General features: G+C 34.5%; 1 protein-coding gene across 4 annotated transcripts; it reads left to right on the top strand.

The window, feature by feature from the left end:
* Positions 1 to 108: 108 nt before the first annotated feature.
* STK25 (Serine/threonine-protein kinase 25) lies at positions 109 to 26,914 on the top strand (the record flags this gene model as incomplete). 4 transcript variants are annotated; one of them, XM_051212041.1, is made up of 10 exons in its annotated part: positions 109 to 174; positions 258 to 648; positions 2,077 to 2,234; positions 7,162 to 7,347; positions 10,269 to 10,417; positions 16,404 to 16,745; positions 19,233 to 19,480; positions 20,175 to 20,326; positions 23,252 to 23,492; positions 24,272 to 25,428. In XM_051212041.1, coding segments are annotated over 9 exons (1,908 nt in total), but the record flags the coding sequence as incomplete, so codon positions are not given. The 4 variants fall into 4 exon arrangements, with proteins under 4 accessions (XP_051072182.1, XP_051072181.1, XP_051072179.1 ...); XM_051212038.1 differs by having other exon boundaries at positions 258 to 7,347; positions 10,269 to 16,745; positions 23,252 to 26,914; XM_051212039.1 differs by lacking the exons at positions 109 to 174; positions 258 to 648; positions 2,077 to 2,234; positions 7,162 to 7,347 and having other exon boundaries at positions 9,740 to 10,508; positions 20,175 to 26,914.
* Positions 26,915 to 27,229: the final 315 nt, after the last annotated feature.

Below are 27,229 nucleotides of genomic sequence, written 5' to 3'. Positions count from 1 at the left end.
ATGAGATATAATCACTTTTAAAATAAAGTTTTATATAAGAGCTGAACGTTTAGTACTTTTAAAAAAAATTTTAGACCGTAAAATGTTTATTTGTTTTAATCCACTTAGGTAAAGCGGGGGGTTTTAGACTCGTTTCACATTATGCCTGATCCAAGGGGAACACAGTTAAAAGTTGTAAGTGTTTTGTTCATTAATCTATCATTGCAGTCATGTTTATGGTATTCAACCTTCACACGTTTCATTTTTTTGTCGTATAGAATGTAAACCCAGAGACCATTTATGACATTCTTGAACGGATCGGAAGAGGCTCTTTCGGGGAAGTTTATAAGGGTGTGGATAGAAGGACAAGAGAAGTTGTAGCTATCAAGCTTATTGATCTGGAAGCAGCTGAGGATGAGATTGAGGATATTCAGCAGGAGATCAAAGTTTTGTCTCAGTGCAACAGCCCGTATATCACAAAGTATCATGGTTCTTATTTGAAAGACACTACACTATGGATCGTCATGGAATACTTAGGTGGTGGATCGGCACTTGATTTAATGAAACCGGGACCTATACCAGAAGTTCATATATCCACTATTTTGAGAGAGATATTAAAGGGACTAGATTACCTACATAGTCAAAGTAAAATTCATAGAGATATTAAAGGTTTGTTATTTGTAACATTTCATTCTTAAATTCGTTTGATGAATTGGTTTATTCTAAAGATTTCAGATGAAAGTTCATCCTTATAGTTGTGGATAAGCTGTGGATGTTCAGTCTTATAGGGTTCTGATAGTTCCTCATCTGTTGTTGTGTGTTGGTGAATTCTCAAGCTTTTACAGCTGTTTTCTACTTTTAAAACAGGCCTCGTGATTTAGAAGATCAGGGTAGATATGTGGAGTGGTTTGTAGAGTATCTATAGGAAAACATTTCGACATAACATATTCTAATGATAAGTCTCATGGATGCTTCCGGATTTATAATCCTCAGATAGAGGCTAGACAGTGGACGCAAAGTATACAGTCGAACCAGTGATTAGCAAGAAATCCTCATCAAAATTGGTGTTGCGACTTTTACCCGTTAAATACCACGTGAATTATTCGCCAATCAGAATACGACTTATACAATCTTAACATTGCCACAGCAATGACGTATTGACTGACATGGACAACCTAGCGTCCTTACTGGTCCCTTTTCTGCCTAGCCCTGCCTGTTGAGTCCAGAACATCAATACCAGCTTTCACTATATGATTAATTTATGTCAGAAATACTTGATTTATATACAAGCAAATCAGACCACAAACCATTAAAAATAAAAATTGTACAGGATCAAGCCAAAAAGTGGCTGTGACTGTTGGAGACGGTAATCAATAAACTAAATATGATTCAGGAATAGCGAATCGGATCATGATAGTCTATAGGTCAAAATGAAGCGGTGATAATAATTTATGGACGAACTTTGAGCGACTCTAAAGTGACCAAAAGAATGCCCATCTGCTTCCTAGAGCTAAATGAGGATTATGAAGTAGTTTAAAAAATAAGGGTTATGATTTACAATTGATGGTTAGGATTAGGAATTAGATCCATGGTTTTCATCACGAACAGACAAGCTAAAATGCCAAAACACGATTTAGCCAAACGGTTGAATGAATCTCGCGCTAAAATCCAAGACCTATCGTAAATGTGATTGGTTGGCCCATAAATTATAGTCTCGTCGGCTCATAAACTCAACTGATAATTAACAAAAGACAGTTAAAAGTATCTGCTTATGCACTCCACTTCTCATAAGCTACCTCAGTTAGTTTGACTTTCTTTGTCCACTTTTGATTATAGATAGCCTATCAATGTCTACTTGTCCATGGGTAGTAATGGCTTTTCCCATTTTGATAGTAGACTGAAGTGAACAACTCTATCAATTTAAGTATTTCTGTTTGCTTGCTTATTCTGTTTCTGTATTACGTCTTGATTCATATTACCATTACATATCCTTCATGTTGTTGACATTGGCACGTATTCAGCTTTACTTTTCCAAGTTTATTTTTCGTTTTCACTGGAACTAATTAATTAATTGGTATACTATTCGCCTTTTGATAGCTGCTAATGTCCTGCTTTCCTACAGTGGTGATGTAAAATTGGCTGACTTTGGCGTCGCTGGTCAGTTGAGTTCAACTATAACTAAGCGTGGCACCTTTGTGGGGACCCCATTCTGGATGGCTCCAGAATTAATTCAGCGATATGCGTATGATTTTAAGGTCAGTTGTTCTCAGGACTGTCTACATGTTTGCTACAGTACTTAACACCCAAATATTCATCTGTAAAGGCCTTTTTTAAAGCAAAGGATTCGACTCGCATTCGGGAATTCCTAACTGACTGAACAGTAAAGGGTTCATAGTTTTTTGTTCCAAACTTCTCAAATTTAATTTTCTTTCTCATGATATATAAACACATAAGTACTGAAATCATATACAATACTTTGTACCTTCATAAGCTCTCAGGTATTGAACTTGTACTAATAGCTGCATCCTCATGCACTAATCGGGCATCCCTAATTTGTACCCACTTCTTGATCACTGGATTGCTAAATCTATGGTTTCATCATTTATAAGGAAAGGTTCAAGTATACCTGTAATCAAATGCTAGCAACGGGTGTATTTATTTGCTCTAAGAAATCAAGTTTTATAGACAGAGTAATATAAAACGAAATTTTGCATAGTATACTCGCCCCTTGACAAGCAAATGAAGTTTGAGGCTGAACCATGGATATTGTTGGTTATCCAAGTCAGACAAAGTTTTCACATCTGTGATCATGTGTCACTTATTAACTTAGGACTACTAGTATTCAGATTGTCACATGGTCAGCCCTCATTGCTACTTCATTTTCTGTGATACTGGAGTGGATTGGTCCTTAAGTAACATTTTACCTTTGGGTGGTTGAAGTCGTATCGATGCACCCACTAGATTGTTATATTGCTACTTAAGTCACTTAGAGGACTACGTCCAAATGGCGTCTTACTTGAATAGTATTATACATACTAAGGACTAAATTCTAAACTATCAGTCTCATAATAGTCAGGATGAGACTGTCTTTATAATCTGCGACCATACTACAATAACATGATGATCTATTGTACCTTTTGCGACGACATAATTGAGTTATGTTGACCGGAATCCTTACCAAGGTCCTAACATTGCAGTCAAGTGTTGGAGTGCGGTAAAACTAAAATTAGTGGATCATCAGTTCTACAGTAAAGTGTTGTAGTACGAGAGAAAGATGCACAGGACTGGCTTCTGTTGGTCCTTCACGACTCCCTGGTTGGGGTCCTAGAGATGGTGCAACACAGTGGCTAGAGACGTTATCAGTTATGGCTCAGAATAGAAGCCAGTGGCGATCCTGCTGTAACCCTTTTTACCATCTTTATAACAGGTGACCGTAACTTCTTTAACTGAAGGAATTCTTTCTGGTTGCATTTTTCTGTTTCCCCCATTATTATTATTTTACTACCATACACTAATTTGTGGTCGTTATTATTCTTTTTTTCTTTTTACACGCACCTTACATTCTTTACCTCTCCCTATTCTCATTATTATTTTATGGTGTGTATGTATCTGGTGCCCCCTTATACCAATATTTACGTGTTTAAATAAATAAATAAAATAAATAATCTACAGTAAAATTGTACTATTGAATGCCAGTGTGACCGGAGCAAGATGTGTCCTATGGATGATCAGCATCTATAGACCTGCTTCGGTTTGGGCACCCGGGCAATATCCCAGTCCTCACACAAATCGAATGATTTATGTGGCGCACATATACTTAGTGCCTCCTTGTACCAATGTTTATTTGTCTAAATAAATAGTCCGATGTTAGAAATGTTCAGTCATAAAACCAGCACATGTTTGAGTAGCGGATTCTCTTTGCCTCCGATAAGTTATTAATGTGGGGCTAATTCAACCAAAAGAATTCACTAAAAGTTTCATGTAACTGGCCTCAAGCAATTCACCTTTGGTCCCTGGTCATGTTTCCGAATGCAGAATGTTATCAGTCTTAGTTCACGTTCTGGATATATAGGAATTCGCAACTTATCAATGTATGAACTAACAAGAAACGTCCGTTCCCCACATTTATCTAACAGGACTTGGGTTCATCTTGTTTTCTATCAACCCCCCCTTGTTTACTAAATTTCCTTCTGTTTTCATACACTTACTGTGCTTTATCTTTCCGGTTTACATAATCAGTACTAACGGTTACAGTTTACATAATGTTGTCCCTGGTCTTTCAAAATAACACTAAACTAGATGTAAAGGATTCCAGTGTTCGAATTTTGTCAAATTCGATAAAAATGTCGCATGAGCGAACACTATTGAACTTTGCTCTGGTTGGATAACCAAATCGTTCTGACCTTAGATTATTTAGACTCTTAACAACATCTCTCGATTTTGGGAATCTTGGTCTAAAAAGAGGCCCTTCTGAACTGAATTCAGTCGATATTATCTCATGTGTCTCTCAATGCTGATATTAGGCATTATTTAAGAATGCCGAGTCCGCTGAGGTATTTTAAATGTGTTACGCTCAGTTTTAGCTACCCAGCTGTACAGTGGATTTAAAAGACGACAAAATAACGTCCAAAGGGTCATTGTCGACTGTTCTTAGCCGGCTTGTAAAGTGCAGACTCTATATGACAACCATTAACATTGTTTAATGACCTCTATTGATGGGTCAGAGTAATTTCTATTATTATTATTATTATTATTATTATTATTATTATTATTATTATCTAAATTTGTAATTTTAAGAATGCTTGATGCTTCTGTTCCTTTATTTCAACCCTTTTTGTCTAACCATATTCTTTATGCTTATCTGTTTAGCATCCTGGAATTGATATCACTTTTGCTCACTTCGTGCTCCTGATATTTTCGCTTTATTGGTTTCATTAGACAACATTTGTATTAGATCATGCTTTGTGAAATGAAATTGGAATGTAGAAATTCAGAAGAGTAGGGACAGACAGTCAACCACAACGTAGGATCAAGCACATATATGCATCGGTCCAAGTTGCCATACCCCATTAGCACAGCAAGACGAACATCGGATTCATAGAAGCCGTTAACTCAATGGTGATAATATATAAAAGAAAGATTTTATGTAGAGATATCCATCCATTGGTTACTATGGTCACGCGGACCCCAACCACGTAGTCTGCATCTACTAACATGTCTAACACTGAAAGTTAGTGAATTCAAGCACTGATGCCACGTTTTGGTTCGGCCGCCCCTAACTTTCTTCCAACCATCCCCAACACTGGGGACAGACGCTGGTGCTTGTCCGTTTTCTTTGCATACGAATAATTAACTAAACAAATAAACCCGTTCACCGGGTACTTGGGTATGAGGGCTGGTGATATTATCCGGCTTCTCAAACCGAAGTAGGTGGAGCGGGGTTCAAACGTGGAGCTTAGTAACCGGAAGTTCAACGCCTTTACTGCTAAGCCCCCGCTCCATTATGAGCATTACTTTGTTGACTACGACCTGGATAAGATGTAGCATAAATTTAACCTAGAGCCTTCAGACCTTTCCGTAAGACAAGGCACTTAGATCCAGTAGCTGTAGCGGGTAATTTTTAAGACCATATCGACAAATTTAGTCAAGCTAAAATTAATTAGATATAAGCTTTATTCTTTCAGCTCGAAAAAAGCTATTGGATACATACTACAGCTCTACTTAGATAAGGAATTTTTTCCCTAACAGTTTTAGGCCCAAAAGAAACAATATTCGACCTTAAGATTTATCGTGTTAGCGAGTCCAGGTAGACCATATTGTCATAATCTATTTCTGGAAAAGCTTGTTAGGAAACTGCCGCTCTTTTTGAGGCACATTTCTGCAGTATGGTCATGTTTTAGTTCAAACACACATGTATCTGTCCTGCGGGACACATCAACTTTGTAACAAGAGAACTTTTTAAGCTCCTTTTGAATACTGAAATGTATCTAACTAAAAACTATTTTGTTGCTCAGCAAAAGATGAAAAGACTATCCTGAGGTAGCCTTGCATGATCTGTATTCTTCTGTAAAACCAGCTGTTACCTCTATTATCGATGTAAACCAAAAGTTCTAGTAAATTTCAGTAGTTTCTGGTCAACTAATAAATACTTGAAATCCTGTCCAAAAGAATCGTAAGCAATTTAGACATACAATGTCCACAGAATAGTCGTAGGCAATAGTGGGCAACGAGAGATATACGTATAGGGAAGACAGCCACGACAGACAACAATAAAGTATGTTCAGTCTTACCAAATAGTTGAAATAAACAGTTGGGTGTCAGTGGAACTCACTACAATCACATAATGTTCTCAGACCAAGTGACTAAAACAGTAGGTAGGGTAGTTTGAAGGACAGTCCCTCACTTTAACTGCATCCCGATTACCACTAACCTTCATGTGAGTTTGATGTCGAACCTTCATTTCTTAAGGAAGAAAATGTCACAACTAATCTCAGTTATGGGAAAACATCAAGTCTTGTAGGGTTAACTTCATAAGTTATGAACTATAATGTTCAGTAAGATTGAGTAAGGTATAAGGTAGGTATTGAGAGTCAGATGCAATCTCGCCAAACAGCCATCTCTCTATTACTAGGATAGGAATACCTTAATAATGATCACGAAGGAATTCGTATATGTATGCAGTATTCCGACTTCATTACGTATGTTTTTGCCAACCACGTTCTGAGGGTTTTTTTTAACCAAACGGTGTCGAATGAAGTGATCATTACCACTTAGATTGTTTTCCTTTGATGCTGGTGTATTTGCAGATATTTGATTGCATTTTATTTGTTTACTGGAGGATGGCAGTTTTATTCAAGTGTTACTGCAGATAACGACGAAATCACTTTAAACCATGACATTATACCGTAATTATTTTTTTTATCTGAGTTGCTTGTACTTTTCTGTCAGCAAAGGGGTTTTCAATGATAAAAATGAACTAACATCACACAGCTTTTAACACTTGCTACTCATTTGGTCTGTTTTGGATCCGTTAAGGAGTCACTGTTGAAATAATCTTCGCTACTTACCTATTTTTTTCTGTATTTTCTGCTTAATAAATTTGACTTACAAATTACTGGGTTGTTTATTGATCTCGACGTTTTATTTAATAACAAACTGTAAATTGTCCTTTGGATTTTCTAGGTAGATATATGGTCTACAGGAATTACAGCCATTGAATTAGCTAAAGGCGAACCACCTAATGCTGACCTACATCCAATACGTGTTCTCATGCTTATCCCAAAGAACCCTTCTCCTCAGTTGACTGGCGATTTTAGTAAGGTATTCAAAGATTTTGTAGATTGCTGCTTGACTAAAGTTCCAGAAAATGTAAGTCTTTAGTTATTTGTTTGATTATGTTATTAAAGTAATTATTTTTGTTCGATATTGATATCTTTCTGGTTATTGTAAAATTCCTAAGTATTATTTTTCGTCATATCAGTTTTCTGAATGTAGTACGAATTCGTTTTTTTTGTTCCCTTGTGTTCCGTGCCGTAATACATTCATATGATTTTCAAACAGATCTCATTTTGTTGGGACTCTGGTTATTCTTGCAGTCTATACTGAAAATGAGTAGACTGTGTTGGTTTTCAAATTTGATCCTTCTGTAAGGACTAGATTCTCATTTTGAATGAACGGCGACTCAGTAAATTAGCTGAGTTTCACATTTTCACTTTTTATCATCATTCCATTGAACAGCCATTCAGTGATAATTGTTTATGCAAATTCTGTCTATTTTCAATGTCTGCCTACCTCGACAGAAAGCTTAATAATCTCAGAACTGTCTACAAAATTTTTTGTGGGTTCTTGGAACGATTATCATCACTATCTGCCCAAATTAATGTGCCGTTTGAATTTAGTCTACTGATTTTGTTCTTGTGTTATTTAATGGGTGTTTTTCGTGTTTATTAATTTTTGCCGTGACATTAAACCTAGTGAATGTACGCTGTATTTGTCTGTTGAGTTACGTCAATGTTTTAGTCTTTTGTGATTCCTGTCTAATGCTGTTAAATGTAATAAACAGGATCACTACAACTCTGTACTCTTTATGGATAGATAGTAACTTAAAACCACGAAACAGTTGCTTCTTGTTTGCTCATATTGTGGTATGGTAATCTAATCCATGCAATCGTACAAAATATCTCTTAGTATGTTTACAATCAATTATTGTTAGATTTAAGTAATTTTGTACTATTTGGCAAGGATAATATTAATTTCGGATTATAATTATTCGGGTGACCTCTTTACATGCTTTGATTGCACTATAGTTTTACAATTCAGCGTCTGATCATATATATGCGATTGGCTTGAACTGTAAATCAACATTTTAAAGTAAACCCTCAATTTTTTGGACAAATACGTATATATTTATCTTTCGGTTGATAAATTGCCAAATATTCAAAACGCTTTAGAGCCCACAAATGCCCTGGTAGGGCCGAGAGTGAGGAGAGTCAGCTCTCCCTCTCGAAATGCTCTCACATCGCCACGCGTATATAGCCTCTGCCAGGGAAGTCCTACTCACTACCTTCTCGTGGTGGGGTGTTGTTTACGAAAGTGAGAGGACGAAAGGCGAATGTCCGGCGCTTTAACTGGGTCGGTGGACACGGAAAGTCCACCTAGGGGAGTTGGAAAACCATGATTTCAAACCAATGGTGCACATGGGCTCCAGTATCCTGAGTGAACAAATGGCGTATGAACCCATCGTTGGTCACCGGCTACCATAGGACTACATCTCCTTACGATGTTCCACTGTCTTGTGGATCAGACCTTTGGGCCGAAGGCCCCGGGTGTAGCCCCCTCAAGAAAACCACCTGCTTCGGTTTGGGCACCCGGGCAGTATCACAGCCCCCCCACAAATCACATTTGATTTGTGTGGCGCATATGTATTTGATGCCTCCTTGTATCAATATCCATGTGTTCAAATAAAATAAATGAAATAAATCACGTACATCAGAAGGCTTCACTGAGCAGTTTGACTTGTGCTCGCAATTCCGTTCTTCATGTTGAATTGATTTTCACAATGATATTGATCATCTATCAATATAATGACACTTTGTTAGCTCATCAACGGATGTTGAAATAATTATTTAACGCCAATATGTAAAATATTATTTATCTGGTTGTATTCATTTCCTTTTAGTTATTATATAAATAGTCCGAAAACCATTTGGTGGTTATATTACTTATAATTTACGCGCTCTCTGTATGTATTACTTAACACATGCAAGGAAGTAGTCAAACGTACATTATGTTTATAGATTCACTTTATTCATGTTACTTCGTTTTTGTATTCATACTCCATCCACTGTCTAGGTTGTTTGTCTACAACTCCATGTTAGTAGTCTTCAATTTTTTCAGAACATATATGCTTCCACATTGCTGAATAATTTAAACTTTTTTCAATCTTTTCTTCGTATGTAAATCTATATGTGGTACGATGGTCACTATTTCTAGAAGCTAGTGAAATTCTAATTCTGTTTTGATTATCTGTTAATTTTCTGTTTATTAATGCTATGCAATTACTGTTTTTTAGACTTTCTTCTGATTTAATACCCACCATTCGCTTGTTTTTCATTACACAAGGTTATGTAACCTGTTTATCTCTACCAAGTTATGGTTTTACGGGTTTAAGTAAAAATAATTTTGTAACCCATCAACCAAGTATATATATATATATATATATATATATATATATATATATATATATTAAACAATTGTTCGAGTTTCACTAGATTTTAACAATTTCGAATCATGATATGTTAATCAGAAGTTAAGGATGAAGACTGGAGTAACAATATCAGTGATGTGAAGTGATACCACAAGTTGTGAAACAAGTGACCCACCACATAGGTGAGAATGAAATCAGTCATTCAAAATACTCAATGAAATGATGTATGCTAGAAAACGTATTGCAATGCGATCGCATTGTAACGATAAGTTACTAAGTGGTCAAGTTCCTGTGTACCTTATTAACAGCCTCCTGCTTTTGTACTGTTTTTTATTTCCTAATTTGCTTTACTGTAAGTACTTTTATTCATTGGTAGTATTGTGGCTGTGATCTCTTATTTTGGATACTTGCTGCAGAATTATATCGTATGTATTTGTATAAATCCCTTTTCAGATACTTTTTGATTGTTATCTATCTAGGGTTACTTAAACAACTTATTCGTGCGTTACTGTAGAAGTTTAGTCTGTTTTATATTCTATGTACATTAATTGCTTTTACGTCCGTCAAATTCATCTCTTTCCAGAGACCAACTGCACATGAATTGCTACGTCACAGTTTTATTAAAAAGGCTCGTAAAACAGCTTTTCTGCAAGAGCTAATTGAGCGCTATCGAAAATGGCGTGATGAAGGTGGAGATGATGATGCAGATGGTGAATCTGACGACGATGGACTGTAAGTTCAAACACACATAACTGCTGTTTTCGTGTTCAACATATTTACTTTATCATACAGAATCGGGACATTTTCTAAATAATGGTAAGAGGTATGTATTGACTGACTGAAAATCTCTTAGCTTTTAAATGTTTTTTTCACCATTATTTGCTTCAACATCTCATCTCATATCTTCCTATTGTCCTGGCTTTTCAGTTAAAATAATTCATTGTTTAACGTTAGTCATTACATATGCTTAAGCTGATGTGTAAATTGTTTCCAAATCCTGATATTTTAATTATATTTCATCCATAGACCACAACTCATACATTTTAATTCTTGGCTCCATGCAATCATAAACAACGTTGGGTCGTTATGGAGTTTTACTGAGAAAATATTGATGCCTTATATGTTTTGAATTGTTTAGCTCTTGGAAGTTATATGTATCACGTAATGGAATTGTAAACTACTGTCTTCATAATTCATTTTACGTGTTGTTAAGCCTAAGTAGTCATTGGCTGTTAGAAAGCCAAAAGAACGACTTTTAAGGTCAGTTTTGATTTTGACTGCAAAAGAGAAAAGCACTAATTAAGTTTTAAGAAATAAGCCCTTCCTATCTGTGTATGTAATCTGTGTGACCATATTAATGTTAATTGAACAGTTTATAAATTCAACATTCAATATTGGTAGTTTTATTGTTGAAAATCTGTTTCCTAACCAATAACCTTCAGTATATCAATAAATCATTATATTCTCATTTCGTATTCTACCTGGTATGACCAGGGATGTAGGACGAAAGGTTTTGAAGTGTGATAAAGCTGATTTATTGTTATGAGTTCACTATTTTTCTACAAGGAACGTAAAATTACAAACCAAAGCTGCTTCGTCTCTTTCAAGTAACAAAAGTTTGTAGTTAAATTATCGTCAGTGTGCCTATTAAAGTGTTGTTAATGGGAAAATCAGTTAATAAAAAACATATAAGCATATATGTAACACTACTGACTATCTATTTATAGATTTCATCACAACAAAACACAGTAGTTTTCCATTATAAAGGAAGTGGTATTTTGTAGAAGAGGGGAATCATATAATGACGAAACAACTTTAAAAACTCGTAATACAAACAAAGTCAAGAGAGATTTCGTTTCTCAGTTACTGTTAAGTGTGAAGAAGTAATTGATTGTTATTAATCTTCAGGCCTGCTTCACTTGGTCCCTCGATTTTTAAAATGGAATGAGTATTGAGAGTCAGAACATTATACTTAGTGGATTAGTTGTCATTAGTTATGGTCATTCTTATTATGAAAGTTGATTATGTCTTTCGCGTTATGGAAGCGCTAATTTCTCCTTAAAGCTCGTCATGTAAAACATCAAAGCAAATTGAAGATATTCGACTAATTTATAGTCTACATGTTGATCTAAGGATAGTTTGTGTTATCTATCTGCAAACATTAACATATATTTCGCTGATATAATTCTATTTTGCAGTGACTAAGAGTTGACTGTTTATTTCATACAATGCTTATTCACGATAATACGATGTGTATAATATTATACGGTACTTTTGCTTTTATGAATAGTTTTGAATATCAGACTGTTAAAGTTATTGTCACTCCTCGGGTTTTATGTAGATCCACTCTGGTAACGCTTCCGGGACTATAATTTTTCTTTATTCCTGGAAGGTAGTCATACCTTCGGATATGCTGTATTGTAGATGAGTTCAACAACACAATTACTTGGACCAAAATTTAGAAAATCTCATCTTAATACTTTCAGAAATCTAAGTAACATACCACTTGACCAAATACATGTTTGCGATAAATTAACACCAAAAATTCTAAATAGTAAAAACTAAATATATACTAGTTTTGTTTGTAAGATTTGGTGTGAATAACTGACGATTCATTCATTGATTTACGAGAAAAAAGTCTAGTCAAAGTCCAAACTGTAGTTTACTGTGAATCATTTTGCCGAAGTATATTTAACTATCGGACAAGTAGATATGTTTTAAAATGAAATAACTCATTTCGTTTGGTTCTTTAAGCTTTAAACAGTTGAGACCGTAGCAACTATCTGAAATTTAATGTTTGGTATGTTTTCTTTTGATTTCGGCTAGTCATCCCAATCGCTTTTATTGTGAACCATGATATCGTATTGTTATCGGAGTTTGTACCATTCCTGCATGATAAAACATAGCATATGTTGATGTGTTTTTATAAATACTCTATTACAATATCAATTTTGATCTTATACTAAGGAATATCATTTTCTTAGTGGTTGTCTCTTGGATAAATTTTTCTACTTAGGGTTCTAGGTGTTTACTGAAGTCTACAGTCAAAAAATTTGTAAAGAAGTATCTTTACCTTTATCCAATCCCTGTTACTCCTAGTAGAACACAAGCCGCTGGTCAGAATTCTCCAACCAACTCTATTTTGGGCTCGCTTTTCCAGTTGTTTCCAAATATTATTGTTTTGATGTCTGCCTCTAATTCCCAACTCAATCTGTTCTATGATCTCCCTCTTTTCATTTTACTCTTAGGATTCCAAATTAGTCCTTGCCTCATGATTCAATTTGATGATTTCCTCAATATGTGTCCTATCATTCTTCTGAAGGAAGATCCTTAAACTCTTAGGACAAGGTTTAAATGGTTTAAATGACTTTTGTAGTTAGCGTTTTTTCTATGGGATGGTGTTGCTAACCTATACCCAACCCTCCTTTATCCGGGTGGTAACCTTAAAGGGGCTCTAGCCAGAGTTATCTTTACTTACAGTTGAAGGTAAGTAAATAATATGAAGACGTAGTTTTGTAAAAAAAACACTCAACCAGTCGCGTTCTTAATATTTAAAAGTAAATGTTACGTGGGTTGTGACGTAATTGTTGCTTCTCATTGAGTGATTTTATTTGTAAGATTACGAGAGTCAAAAAGTTAGTTGACATATCCTACCTCAAGTACATATTGTCTTATTTTCTACTTATTCTAACTCATTTACTTTCCGTAAACTTTCATTGTTGTATTCTAAACATCGTTCTATCTTCCTGTTGATCCCACCTTGTGTAATATTAGGTGAGATTTTATGTGACGTTTTTTATTACTCCACAGTAAAGTGAGAGTAGATATTTTTGACAACCAAGTGGTGGCAAAGTTGTCATTTATGAACCTAAGAGTCTTGTTCTAAATCTTTGGTTGAACGAAGTAGTGGGATATATATAGAAATGTGAAAGGTCACGGTATATTTATACATATAAACGGTAAATGAAACAATCTATTTCAGAACTCAATTAGTAGTATTTACCTATAACACTTGCTTAAATCATCAAGGGAAACTTCATGAGAAGCTCTTGTCGTATGCGTTTTGCTTAAAATTCATCCTTCTGCATAGATAATCAGAATGGATCTGTTTAGGTGTAATTTGATAGAAATCCCTTGCTCACATTCTTTCATACAGTATTGAACTTACCATAGTTTAAAAGTTTTCGTCTTTAACAAGAGGTCTTACTCGTAGAATAGATATACTCGTTTTAAAATATTTGAATTTAGTTTCAGAATTATGGTACAATGTTGTTGCGATTCAGTGAAATGTTAGGTATTTAGAGCAGTTTCTCTGCAGTCTTTAAATTCTGTATAGGACGAATTGTCAATTATTTAGTTACATTTATTTCGTTCAGTAATATCAACTGAGAATACCGAGTAATTTGAATCGATTGATCATCTCCTAACAAAACACCATACTATGGAATCCCGTTATTCATCACTATAGACGTGAGAATTCTAGAGTTAATTATATATATAATCAACTGTAGGATTCTCACATAAAGATGTGTATCAAAATGCGAATCTCTTTGTGGGGTATCAACCTCATATTGAATACACATTAAATATGCCTACACAGCTGGAATTCTTTAATCAGCCTGTCAATTTGATTCCACACTTTTACGTTGGCACATTTCATCATTCCACTTAATACCACAGGTAAAGATGCGGTAACTTTGGTCATGGAATTTGCGTTTATTCTTAGGAGGCTCAATATTTGTCCTGCATTATTCGATTGTCACTTAAATATTTGGAGATTAAGTATTAGTAATATCCCGTTACTTTACGTTGAGTTGTTAATTTAATCTTACGTAAAAGGTCATAGTTTCTTTGATCGAATCATTCAATTTCTGTATTTTAAGCCATGATTATACAACTACACGATTCAGATTGTTAGCAAGCTTAGGTTAGTGAATTTCAACCCCCCCCATACATAGTGTTGTGTGGTATTAAATTGTATAGTGATGTGATTGTTTGGTTTCCGGCATTAGACGTGTAAAGTTTCTTAGTTTTTGGTCAAATCGATAGTTGCCAATTAAACAAATGGAGTATTGCATACCTTACACAATTTACACAGACATGAAAAGAGGTTTTTTGCTATATGAAAAATAATATTGAATTGTCTTTTTGTGCACGTACGCACATTCACATTCCTTTTTTGATACTGATTTGTCCAAGATCTGTGTTTATTGTTTGATTCTTTTCTTTATACTATTTTTATAGTATAATTCACTGAAAAAAAAGACTAGCACATATGCTGCACATAAACATTTTTTGTTCGTAGCATATATGTCTGTACTTACGTAATTCGATCTTTTTGTTCAAATAATTGCGTTGTATTATTACAATTTAGTTACTTTTTATTTATAAACCTCTAAAAAATTTTCAGCATTTAACATTGAAATCCAAGTGAATGTTTAGTAACTATATATTTTACTCACGACTAAATAGAAATGTTGTGAAATCACATAACGTTTACGTAGTAACGAATTGTACTCTCCTATCTTGTTTGTAATCACATTTCATTAACTGTTCATGGTTTCTAACCTAAACTGTTTTATTTTTAAAAATTGATTGTTTCTTACATTAAGTTTTCAGTTATGAAATTATTTGTTTAACATTTTTCCAAATGATAATAATACTTCTGGAGTTTCATAGTATTATTATCATTGTTATTACTATTATTATTATTAAAGGGTAGATCTACTTACTGAAGACGCTGACAAAATTATGTCCTGAATGTTTTTTAAAGTGACAATATAAGGATGTTTAAAGTTTGTTTCTCTTTCTCTAAATACAAGATTTTACTTCAATACTAGTCTGTTAGTAAGGAGTGGAGTATTTGAGGGCCTTAATAACTCTACTTATTTTGGAAGTTTCATATTATAACCGAAATTACTGGTTAGAGGCCTCAAGCGATATGCCTCAAAATGGCTCCTAGTGACCCAGTTGCACCAAAACCCTGAAAAAGGTTTTGTTCTCTTTTTTTTCTGCACGTTTTTCGTCCTTATACAGATTCCACAAGTTGGCATTAGGTAAAGTACTTACTGATCTTATCCATCCAATTATGTTTTAATATTGGAAGAAATATATTGATAGCTGGCACATTATAAGTACAGGTTTTTTTAATAAATTTGTTGAAAATCGTATATGACTTGAAAACTATCGTTAGAATTGAATCCAAATGGAACACTAACTATATTTGAAGTCTTATTTTTTTTTAGATAAGTGCTTAAGCTGATGTCCCAGATGACATTATTGTCTATTATTAGATGCTAAAAGTTCAAATCAGTGAAAATTTTGATTAAAAACTAAATTTTGTAATCGAAGAGTTGTAAAAGTGTAGGCTAAAGAATTTAAAATTTACAGAGAACTAGTACATGAAACGGTAATATAATCGTCTAACCTACAATTGTGTTATATTTTATGACCTTTGATATCCGACCATGGATGCTTCATGATTTTGGTTAACGACGTTATAGACATCAACTCGGTGAGACAATAAATGCTCATCAGTTGGTCTAACTTCATTAATTGTAAAGTTTACGTTATTTTTAAAACACTTCTCAACACAATATCATGATATATGGAAAGATGAAACGTGATGAATTACAGTTATGTTCATTTTTTACTTTGTCGTTATTGTATTGGCTTCCACGTACATTAAGACTGGTTGTTGCTATTTGAATTTTCTTAGTGTTCCAGATGAGGAAGATCTTGTAAATGCTCATCCAAATACTCCTGGAGCTCCTGTTGGTGCTGAAAAACCCGGTCAAAAGAAGAAACATTTTGATGGTATGAGACCGGGAAAAGCGTCTGATACATTCAAGTGGAATTTTGAAACAGTTCGTGCTATGCCATCACAGTCTGCACAAGTTTCTCATAATCCAGGTTCAGCTTACTCTTCTCCCGATGTTTCTACTACCCACCATTCTTCTTCATCGTCACCATCCAGTTCAGATGCCCAGTCTGTTATCAAGCGAACATCTGGTGGTCCTGCACTTGAAGCCGAACGACGTCTCTCTGATGGATATGAATCGTAAGTAGTTACTAAAAATTAAACATTGTAATTAGTGGGTTGGTCTTTCCATTCCTTACTGCCTAACTTTTCATTACATTTATTGGGGTATTGCGGAGATAGTTCCTAATAAAAGTAGAAAATAAGTCTAAATGTTGTATGTTTATCCCTATACTTGTAACCGTTTAAAATGTCTTTTATTCACTAGTTGAATGGTGATTGAAATCTTCAATAGACAATTTATTGAAATGTTTTCACAGCCGTTCATATTTAATCATAGAAACGCGACTTTTATACAGTCACTTTCCAATATTGTACACGGAAATGATTATATAATGAAAGTCTCATACTGTTCTTCACCCATTGCTTCAGTTTGTAAAATGTATGTACTTTCCTAATGATACCCATACGGTAATCGCTGATAAATCCAGAAAGTCACTGACAGTAATGTTTTTTTTTGAGATAATGTATACTGTTTGTCTTTCAATGTTACTTTTGTGTGGATTGTTCTATGGTTAGGTTCCCGTTGTTTCCTGTTCGCTCTAGGTTGTACGAAGATTTCCTGGTTGAAATAAATTTGTTTCACTGTATCGTTTTCGTTATTATTCTCGATGTGTAGCTTTGAATTTTAACGTTGTATAAGATCAACAAAAGTATTTATACTAAATAAACAGGGTTCTGTAAATCATTCAATTTAGTAACTGCAAATCCGTACACTAAACGGTGAACTGACTCAGTGAATGTGCTGGTGGTATTATTGATCAACAAAACAGACTTCGAATTCGTTACGTAGTGTGTAAGTCTGTCTTGATGCACAATGAGTAGGTTGGAAGGAAGTTAGGGTTGGCCAGACTAAACACATGGTATCGGTGCATAAAAAGTTACCGACTTTTGGACTGAACCGTGTGAGTAGTTCCATATTGTCTGGTTGTGGTCTGCTCGTTTATTTTAACCAGTGACTAGAGACTTTGTGTGACACGGCTCAGAACTGTATGGAATGCGACAGTTGCATTCACTCTTAGACGTAAGTTCATAAGTTACTTCGTAATGAATTTTTTCTCTAGTTTATGCGTCTGAAATCATATCTTCTTTTCCTAATCTTTTCTATTGCCACCAATATTGTTAATATCTCTCCCACTGGAATTCATCGTAAACATTTCATCTCGCAGTACCGGCGAGGTGTGACAACTTGGACTGATGTACACATATGCCAGGTTCTATACTGTATGCATTTCATAATTTACCATCTACAGCGATTACTTTCAAATGTAGCTTATCGTTAATCTAGTGTTTGCTTTTATGAAATATAATCATGACTCGTAAACAAATCATTTAAAACCTACTAGTTGATCACAATTTCGATATCAATATTTTTTTGGTCGTTTATGGGTATATTTCGTTGCAGGCAGAAATAATCCAGTCGCTTTGTTTTTTAGTTGGATTCTGTAGTGTTTCCTTTTTTTGAGTTTCTCTGTGGTCATTAGTTGTGTTATTTAGTTATGCGTGACATTATTTATGTTTGTTTAGTCTTCATTATATAATTTTTTAGTGTATTTAATGTCTGTTCATCTTCTGTCCAATTTCTTTTCCGTTACATTGTTCATACTGGACATTTTCAGTTAGTACCGGTTGCACTATAATTATCGTTTAATTCGACAAATGATAACTTCTTTTCAGGATTACACATTTTTGATATTCAATTCATTTATCTATCCAATTTAGTTGTTGTGTTTTATTGGTAATTATTTGAAATTGGAAACCACGACAATTCTCACGACTGGAAATGAGAACACGAAAGTTTGATACAAACAAAGGCTCATTGACCTTTCAAAATCCACGTCACTTAACCAAAAAATACGCTTATTTATCTTGTATATCCATTTGATAATTAATTAGCAAATGTCATATATATGAAAGGTGCACAGAATTATTACATAGACACATATTGCATATCATACTGAACAAAGTTCACATTAGTTTAATACAAAGTATATTGTAGTAAGTAAACCTCATACTGAAAATAAAATCAATGTTATGCTGAGCAAATTACCATGCTAAAAATAGGACATTTTTTTCTTTAAGCGATTATCACATTGGATCGTAAACTGAAGTAGTATTAAGTAAAGATCATAATGAATCAAGAAAAAAACATGATATCCTTTTTATCTCGAAAGCTAATTCAAGATTCCTGTGGTTTTCTTGCACTCCTTATCTCGTCTTATCACATTACTAATGTATACTGAAATGCCGAAAGTGTATTTTTGTTCAACTAAATATGCTCAAACTAAGTAAGGTATTTATGTATTTATTTATTCTGAATGGTATGTTTCGTAGGTACAATGCGCTCTTACAACTTTAAACATTATCTTGCTTCCTTTGGCATTCTTTTTACCTGTATTGGAAATGCTATATTTTTTCTCTGCAAAAATGGCACAAATTAGTAATTTTGAAAGTAATTGTTAAATACTTATCACGCAACCTTTTTTGTCCAAATTATTATCTAATTAGACGTGCTGCGAACCCTGCAATTGGAGGACCTCTTCATTCGGGGTTCCAACCTTCACAAATTGGTTTATGTACAGCAGATGAAAATTCTCGTGTCCAAATGTCACGTTCAGCAATGAATTCAAATCAGAATACCGCTAGTCCTAATGCATTTTCCGGCCCTACTAATATTCCGATTATCCGGCCACAAAATGTTCAACCTGTTACTAGAATTATGGCTAGCGATATTCCTCAGTCACGCCAAGTTTATGGTTAGTTGTGTTTGGTTATATATTAAAGGTTATAATTAGTGAAATGAATTATAACGATGTCTTATAATTCTGAGTTGTCTTAACTTCTAATTTGTAACATTTTAATTTTAATAACGAGTGTGACACAGTACTTTTTAGTGAGATTTTTCTGAAAGCACAATTATCTCTTACAACGGATACATATTTTTTATATGGTACAAACATAATGCTGCTGCTTCTGCTCGTTCACGAGACCTTGCAATGTTTCTTTTCGCTGTATAATAACTGTTTGTTCAATCTCATCATATCCCATGGGAGAATCATACTGTGAAGTTGGAGGTCATGAAATTTACCATTTATTTATACTAATAAAATGTTCCTTTTACTTTTCATTCTTCAGAATAAAGTTTCCAATTATATTCTTGTATAATATAGCTAATGCGATAACTGAACCATTGTATCAGACGTGTCAACAATTGTCTGATTCAACTACCTTTGCCTGACTGTAGTAAAATCATTTCATAGAGACGAAAATTCCATTTCATAAAGTCACTTAAGCTTTTATAAGTACCAAGCAATTTTGAGTGGTAGGAAAAGGAATGATGTACGAAATGAGACTTGATTCATGTCAATTAGACACTCCGAAGACTTCATTTTGTTTCCAAGTAGACATTCGCTTGTTTCTGTACGTTCCCTTTCCTCGTTTTCTTTACAGTTGGTGATCCTGGACACTCGAAATTAGTCAACTCAAAGAATATTTCTACATCAGCTAATAACAAACCTCAACATAGTCAATCACCACCATTGGTTGTAAATCTCAATAAACCATCTTGTTTCCATCAGCACGTTTTACCTTTGCTTCAGGATGTAAGATAAATTATTTTGCACTAACACTGTACTCATTTTTTATGCGTATGGCTTCCATTTTTCTGAAAAAAATTGTCTAGTGTTAACTTTGTGTAACGTATGATTTTGTTGCTATGTTTTCCCCAGTTTGAACCATATATTTACCGAACAACTGTGTTGGTCAAATAACATTACAGGGACTTAATCTGTCTCTGACATTTTTCCTCAGTCAAAAACTATCAGAATAATTAAATAAATTAATGTCTTTGTAATATCCCAATGAGTAGAAAAATTAGATTTTCTGACGTTTTGTGACTTCTTCAGATAAGTGACCAAATCAAAATTAATCCAAGTTTAAATAATATAAAGAAACAACGCAAGAATATTATGTGCGATCAATTAAAAAACAGGTCTGAACAAGTCAATGTCATGTCATTTCGGTCAAGGTGATTTATAAGCGATATGTATGTAAATTTGTGTATGTGTGCAAGGTTAGGGATGAAAAAAGTGATCTTTCTGGTGAGAAAGGATGAAGTTTAATTTGTAGGTAAGGTAATAGTGTGAAATGTGAATAATATCAGACATGATAGATAGGATAGATAGTCGGATGTATAGTGAGCCTTTTCTATTGAGAGCAGTGGGATTAGGCATTATATAGAAAGCTTCAGCTACTATCCTTTCTTTGTAGTTCGAAAAAAGTTTTTGTAATATTTTAATGTTTTTGAAATCGATTTGCTGGTTGTTGAAAATGGCGTGAACTGCTATTACACATTTAATTCGAAGTCTATCCACTTCTACGGGATTGTTAGATGGTTTCTTTTTGAACCTAATATGTTATTTGGCTCGAGTGAAGATTTCGTGAGATGACTCTCCAATATAGAAGGCGTCACAATTGATACATCCTAATTTGTAGACAGTTCTGTGTTGACATAAATGGGAGTTTATCTTTTAAGCGAACTAAAGTATTTCGAAAGTTTTCGTTGTTTTGTAATATACTTTAATTCTGTGTTGTTTTAAAATTCTTTGGAGTTGTGTCGTACCGTGGCGGTATGGTAAAACTGCAGTACCAATCCATGGTATTTCATTCGAATTATTATTAATCAGTGAAACATTTTGTTTTAATACACTTCTAATAATCTTCGTACGAGAATTATTGAATTGTAAGATATTGATTACATTCTTTTCTGCTTTTTGTTTATCCGCTTCCAATGTGATAATCTTGTTAACTCTTCTAAAAGTTTTAGGACTAGCGAGATCTTTGCACTGAATGGATGTGCTGAGAGTTGAAGTCAATATAAAAATTTAAATGTGTAGGTTTTCTGTAGACGGATAGATTTAGAATTCCATTTAGATTTCTTTTCACCAAGCAATCTAAAAATGTCAGCTCACCATGTTCATTTTCATTCTCGTTCATAAATTTGATGTGCGATGAAAGTGTATTGATCCGTTTCGAAAAAGATCTTAGATGAGTTTTTTTGTCACAACAAAGGTATCATCTACATATCTAAGCCAAATTTGTGGTTTAATGTCATTGGCGGAAATATTCTATGTGTGCCAAAAACATTTTGGCTACAATCGGGACACAGGGAATCCCATTGCTACACCGTTAGTTTGTTTGTATAATGTCCCTTTAAAAGTAAATAGTGTCAAATTTAAGCAAAGTTTTAAGGATTTCATGATTAGACCATTGCTTAAATGACATCTTTCAGAAAGTATTGTTGTTCTCTAGTAAACCACTAATGAATTCTAAGAAGTTATCAATAGGAATACTAGTGTAATAAAACAACATCATAGCTTAACATGATTTCATTCTTTTCGATAATTAGTTCCAATATTTTAATTTAAATTCATAGGAATCTTTAATTATATTATGTAAGTCAAGTTGTAGTCGCTTTAATATGCTGCTCAGATATTTCGATAATTCATTTGTTGGTTTGTTCGTGAAGTCTACTAAGGGTCTTAGAGGAATATCTGACTTATGAATTTTAGGTAAACCATAAAAACGTAATATAAAATATAATTAATTTTGACTTGGTTTTTTATTCTCTGAAGATGTGGCTTATACTGACTCACGAAATAAATAAATTAATATACTTGTAATATCCCAATGAGTATAAAAATTAGATTTTCTGTCGGCCCTCGAACGCCTTGGTACGGCCGAGAGTGGGGAGAGTCCGCTCTCCCTCTCGAAATGCTCTCACATCGCCACGCGTATATAGCCTCTGCCAGGGAAGTCCTACTCATTGCCTTCTCGTGGCGGGGGTGTTGTTTACGAAAATGAGAGAACGAAAAGCGAATGTCCGGAGCTCTAACCGGATTCCAAACCAATGGTGCACATGGGCTCCAGTATCCTGTCGGAACAAATGAAGTATAAACCAGTCATTGGTCACCGGCTACCATGGGACTGCATCTCCTTACGATGCTCCACTGCCTTGTGGATCAGACCTTCAGGTCGAAGGCTCAGGGTGTGGCCCCGTAAGAAAACCACCTGCTTCGGTTTGGGCACTCGTTCAGTATCACAGCCCTCACACATATCAAATGAGATTTGTGTGACGCATATGTATTTGATGCCTCCTTGTACCAATATCTATGTGTTAAAATAAATAAATAAAATGAAATCTGTCGACACTTATTCGGATTTCGCATCACAAGGATTCTCCGTCTAAGCCCATCAAGTGAATGTATAATCAGCTTTCGTTTTGTAAACAATAAAACAAGCGATTTGATTGATTCGATAAAAAGGTGTTGATTTGTTATTACCTGTGTTGTCTTCAGGTTTCTATGTGATTACCTGTGTAAACGATACTGTTAAAAATCGAGTTATCTCAAAATAATATGAAGTTCGTTAGACCGTACACTCAAACGTTTTATTTCGTAATATATCCTCATTGTATTACACTTATTCTCTTTTTATCACGTCCAAATGTTTTGTGATTTTTTCTTCAGCTCCAAGATGTTTACAGTCAAGTCACTAGTGGTGCTTCGGATTCGATCTCCAATTTAGCGGCTACGTTTCAGGCAGTTGATGCTTCGTCACCTCAGTATACAACCGAATTTTTAGCGGAGTTATTAACCCGTGTATTGGATAGCAATCCACGATTATCTACCAATGTTAGGCGTCGTGTACTAGATCGCTTACGCATGAATTCATCCGACTCTTAATGTAAATTATTTTCTAATAGCAGTGGTATGTTTTGTTGTACCTACGTTTTTCGATCCCGTACTATTGATACCTGTGTTTTTGATGTATAACTCCGAAAATATTTTCTTTAAAATCATGTTCATTCTCGGGATCATACGTAAGCATTAAAAGAAGCAATGTCTTTTCGTCATTTCTACCTGCACTTCAACATATAGCAGTTTGGATTCAATCAAAATGAGTTATACTATCGAAAGACGTATTTTCAAAAATATGATGGTGCTAACTCGAAACGTTCTCATTTGCGACATCTGAGTATAAATGTGTTTCCTTCACATCTCATTACTCTGAAATACATACCTTTCGTTTATTTTTGAAATCCTCTGTTATTTGACTATCGAAATATTACTTTACTTTACTCCTCTGTCTTGTTATTCTATTTTCTGTGGTTTGTTACGTATGTACTACTAATAGTTGTTTCTGTCATATCTCGAAAGATGACCGAAATCTGAAATGTAGTTGCTGATTTTCGAAAGTTTTAGGCAACTAACAGTAATTTAATCTACTGTTTACGATAATTGGTTGTGTGAATAGAGAAAATCAATCAGTTAGGCTGTAAACATATCGTCAAAGAGTGATAAACAACAGTAATTATTGTGTGTTAAAGCGTTTTTAGTAGTTTTAGATGCTTGTACTAGTCAACCCCGTAGTGAAACCAGTTATAGGACCTAGCGGATTCGTATGATTTTAAATTTATTTAATTTTTCTTATATAATAATTTGGTTAAATCCCTTTGTTTGTCTTGTGTGTGTTTTCTATTTTTCCAGCAATCCCATTCCTATCGTGGATAGTTTTATATGTTCATCAGTTTATTATATATATTTAAATTATCGTTAGCGTAAAATTGATACACAATCATATTCGCTTTAGTACATATATTCTGTCTTCTTTTTTATGACTTCTCATCATTTTGTTCTTGTAATATGATTTATTGCAAGGAATATATTGTATGAAAATATATTTTCCTAACTCAATGTATGTCAGCAATATATGCTGTGTAATTTTAATTTAACAAACTCTATGTGCTCAACTTTGTTTTCTCACATTCCTTAACACTTATTAGTTAGACTTTGTCACCTTTTTATTAGGGGAATAATATTCTATTCTCATGTTTTTCTAATATACACATGCTAGTTCATGTAGTTCGTTAAAAAAAGACAGTTTTATTGCATATTTTGTCATTCAGTAACGTAAAGCAATAAGAGCTACTATTCTATAAATTACATACTTCTCATGACCTCGTTATTCAATACACAATGTGGTTTATTACAATCATTGTGTTATTGAAGTTCGCAAGTTTTAGGTGTGTTGTCCTTGTTTTTTTTAAAACTATTAAATAATTAATCATGTCGATCTTATCATTTTCGTTAGCTATCAGACAAGTTTAGTATCATCTCCTTGAGGATGATTCTAGGTTGTAAAGAAAAAAAAATTTAAGTGTTAATCAGCGTTTTGATGTCACCGTTAGTTTTCTTTCTTTCCCCAAGGTTGTTTTCGGGCATGAATTTTTGTTGTTGCTCTCTGTTACGTACTATTTTCTTATCTTTTATTATAAACCTAACCAATCAAATCACGAAAAAAAAACTCAAGTATGTATGTAAACTGTTATCTTGAATGGTTTCGTTTAATGTAAAATTTTCGCTAATAGTACACTGGATATTGTCTTACAGGGCATTTTTCTCGTTTTATGAATGATAATTTTCACACCTATGAAACAATTATTATTTCTACTACTATTATTAGTAATAATAATGCTGCAGAGTCTTTCAATCATTTTTCTGTTCTAATCTTATATTTTATTTCTCTTATGGTTGGTATTTAAATACAGTATATGTTCGTATCTCTATGTGTCTGTAGCTGCTGGTAGCCAGCAAACATGTTTCACTGATTATGAAAAAATATAAAAGTTTTGATTAATAACGTATTTTATCGTTTTCTTTGCTATAATCCTTAGTTAACTAAAAGTTATCGTTCATTTACACTGCACTTGGGAAACTAGTTATTGCACTTCAAGTGAAAATTCAGATGGCGATGTGATATTTTGAACTACGTGCGTCACTGTCTAACTAGTGACGTAGTTGAAGTGGAATAGAAAACTGCGATACACTACATTTTTTTATTGCTGAGATTTGCTTTTGGTGAATTTTATTACTGTATGTCATCACTACTACCTCGGTACTATTAAGTTGTCGGAACACAGACTATTTATACAAATTTTAAACAATCTACAAAAATGTTTTGATTACTTGCATATAATTTCATTGTTCTCCAGACTTTAAACTGTACTTTTCTTTCAGTAGAATGAGTCAGTTCTTAACTCCAATGGAAATTACGTGACTTGGGTTGTACTAGCCACATCCCATCTGGCTCTGAGCATAACGAAGAGCGGAGTCAGCTTAAGCGCAAACTGACAAGAAGCCTACGCAATGATCGTGAACAGTGGTGCGTAGCGAAAGCAAGAGAGATGGAAAAAGCAGTGGTAATAGGTAACAGCAGACAACTGTTCAGATTTGTTCAGTAAACCGGTATTAGGAGTCCTACTGTTGGTGTAACTATCTCGGAAAAATGTGGACACATTATTCACTCTCAATCCAGGAGATTGGATCGATGGACAGAACACTTTGAGGATCAGCTCAACTGGCATTCAGTCACACTTAGGTTTCCACGATCTCTAGTCAACCTGAATGACAAGTTAATGTAGGTCCTCCGACTCTATGAAGTTGAAAAAGCAATAGGGAATCTGAAGCGTGGGAGAGCAGCAGACCCTGACAGGTTTACTCCTGAGATTTTTAAGGATGGCGGTCCAGTATTAGCAGCAATATTGACTGAGGTCTTAGGTAGAATTTGGGAACTGAACGTAATCCCATCTGACTGGTCTCAATCACTGATTGTGTCAGTCTACAAAAAAACGACAAAAGTCCTCTTGTGACAATCACAGAGGAATCAGTTTGACTAATATAGTGTCTAAAATGTTAGCTTCAATAATACTTCGATGCCTAACTAAAGCTCGTGAAGAGCAGACTATAGGAAATCAGGCTGGTTTTCGACCTGTACGTGGTTGTATAGACCTGATATTCACACTACGTCAGATCCTAGAAAATAGACACACATTCAGATGGCCCACAATGGTAGTATTTCTCGACCTTCAAGCGGCATTCGTTTCTGTTGATCGTGAGGTTCTATAGCAGTGTTTGTTACTGAAAAAAGTACATTAACCTTATAAAGGCTCTCTTTTTGAAAACAACCAGTCGAGTGAGAGCTTATGGTGAACTGACATCAGGATTGAATACCTCAAGTGTTGTTCGTCATGGCTGTCCACTCTCTCCATTCTTGTTTAACTTTGTCGTATACGTGCTTTTAGAGATAACACTTTCATCTTCTAAATTTCCAGGAGTTGAATTTCTACCAGGAGGTTCACTTGTTGACTTAGAATATGCTGATGACATAGTTTTATTTGGTGAAGACGCTGACAAAATGCAGTCTTCTGACCACTATGAGCAACAATGTAAGCATGTTCGGGATGCGATTCTCCTCGAAATGCAAAATATTACTTCAGGATTGGGTGGCATCGTTACCCGAACTAATGATTGGAAGTGAAGTAGTTGAGCGTGTCGACCCCTTCACTTATCTTTGGAGTCTCATCAGCCCTTGTGGTCTGGTGTGTGACGAAATCTCAGCACGGACACAAAAGGCTCGACTAGCTTTTGCCAACTTATGTCATTTAT

Source organism: Schistosoma haematobium, chromosome ZW, assembly GCF_000699445.3.
Source record: "Schistosoma haematobium chromosome ZW, whole genome shotgun sequence".
Taxonomy (NCBI): domain Eukaryota; kingdom Metazoa; phylum Platyhelminthes; class Trematoda; order Strigeidida; family Schistosomatidae; genus Schistosoma; species Schistosoma haematobium.
The sequence above is the reverse complement of the archived record's forward strand: the minus strand, read 5'-3'. Positions and strand labels throughout refer to the sequence as shown.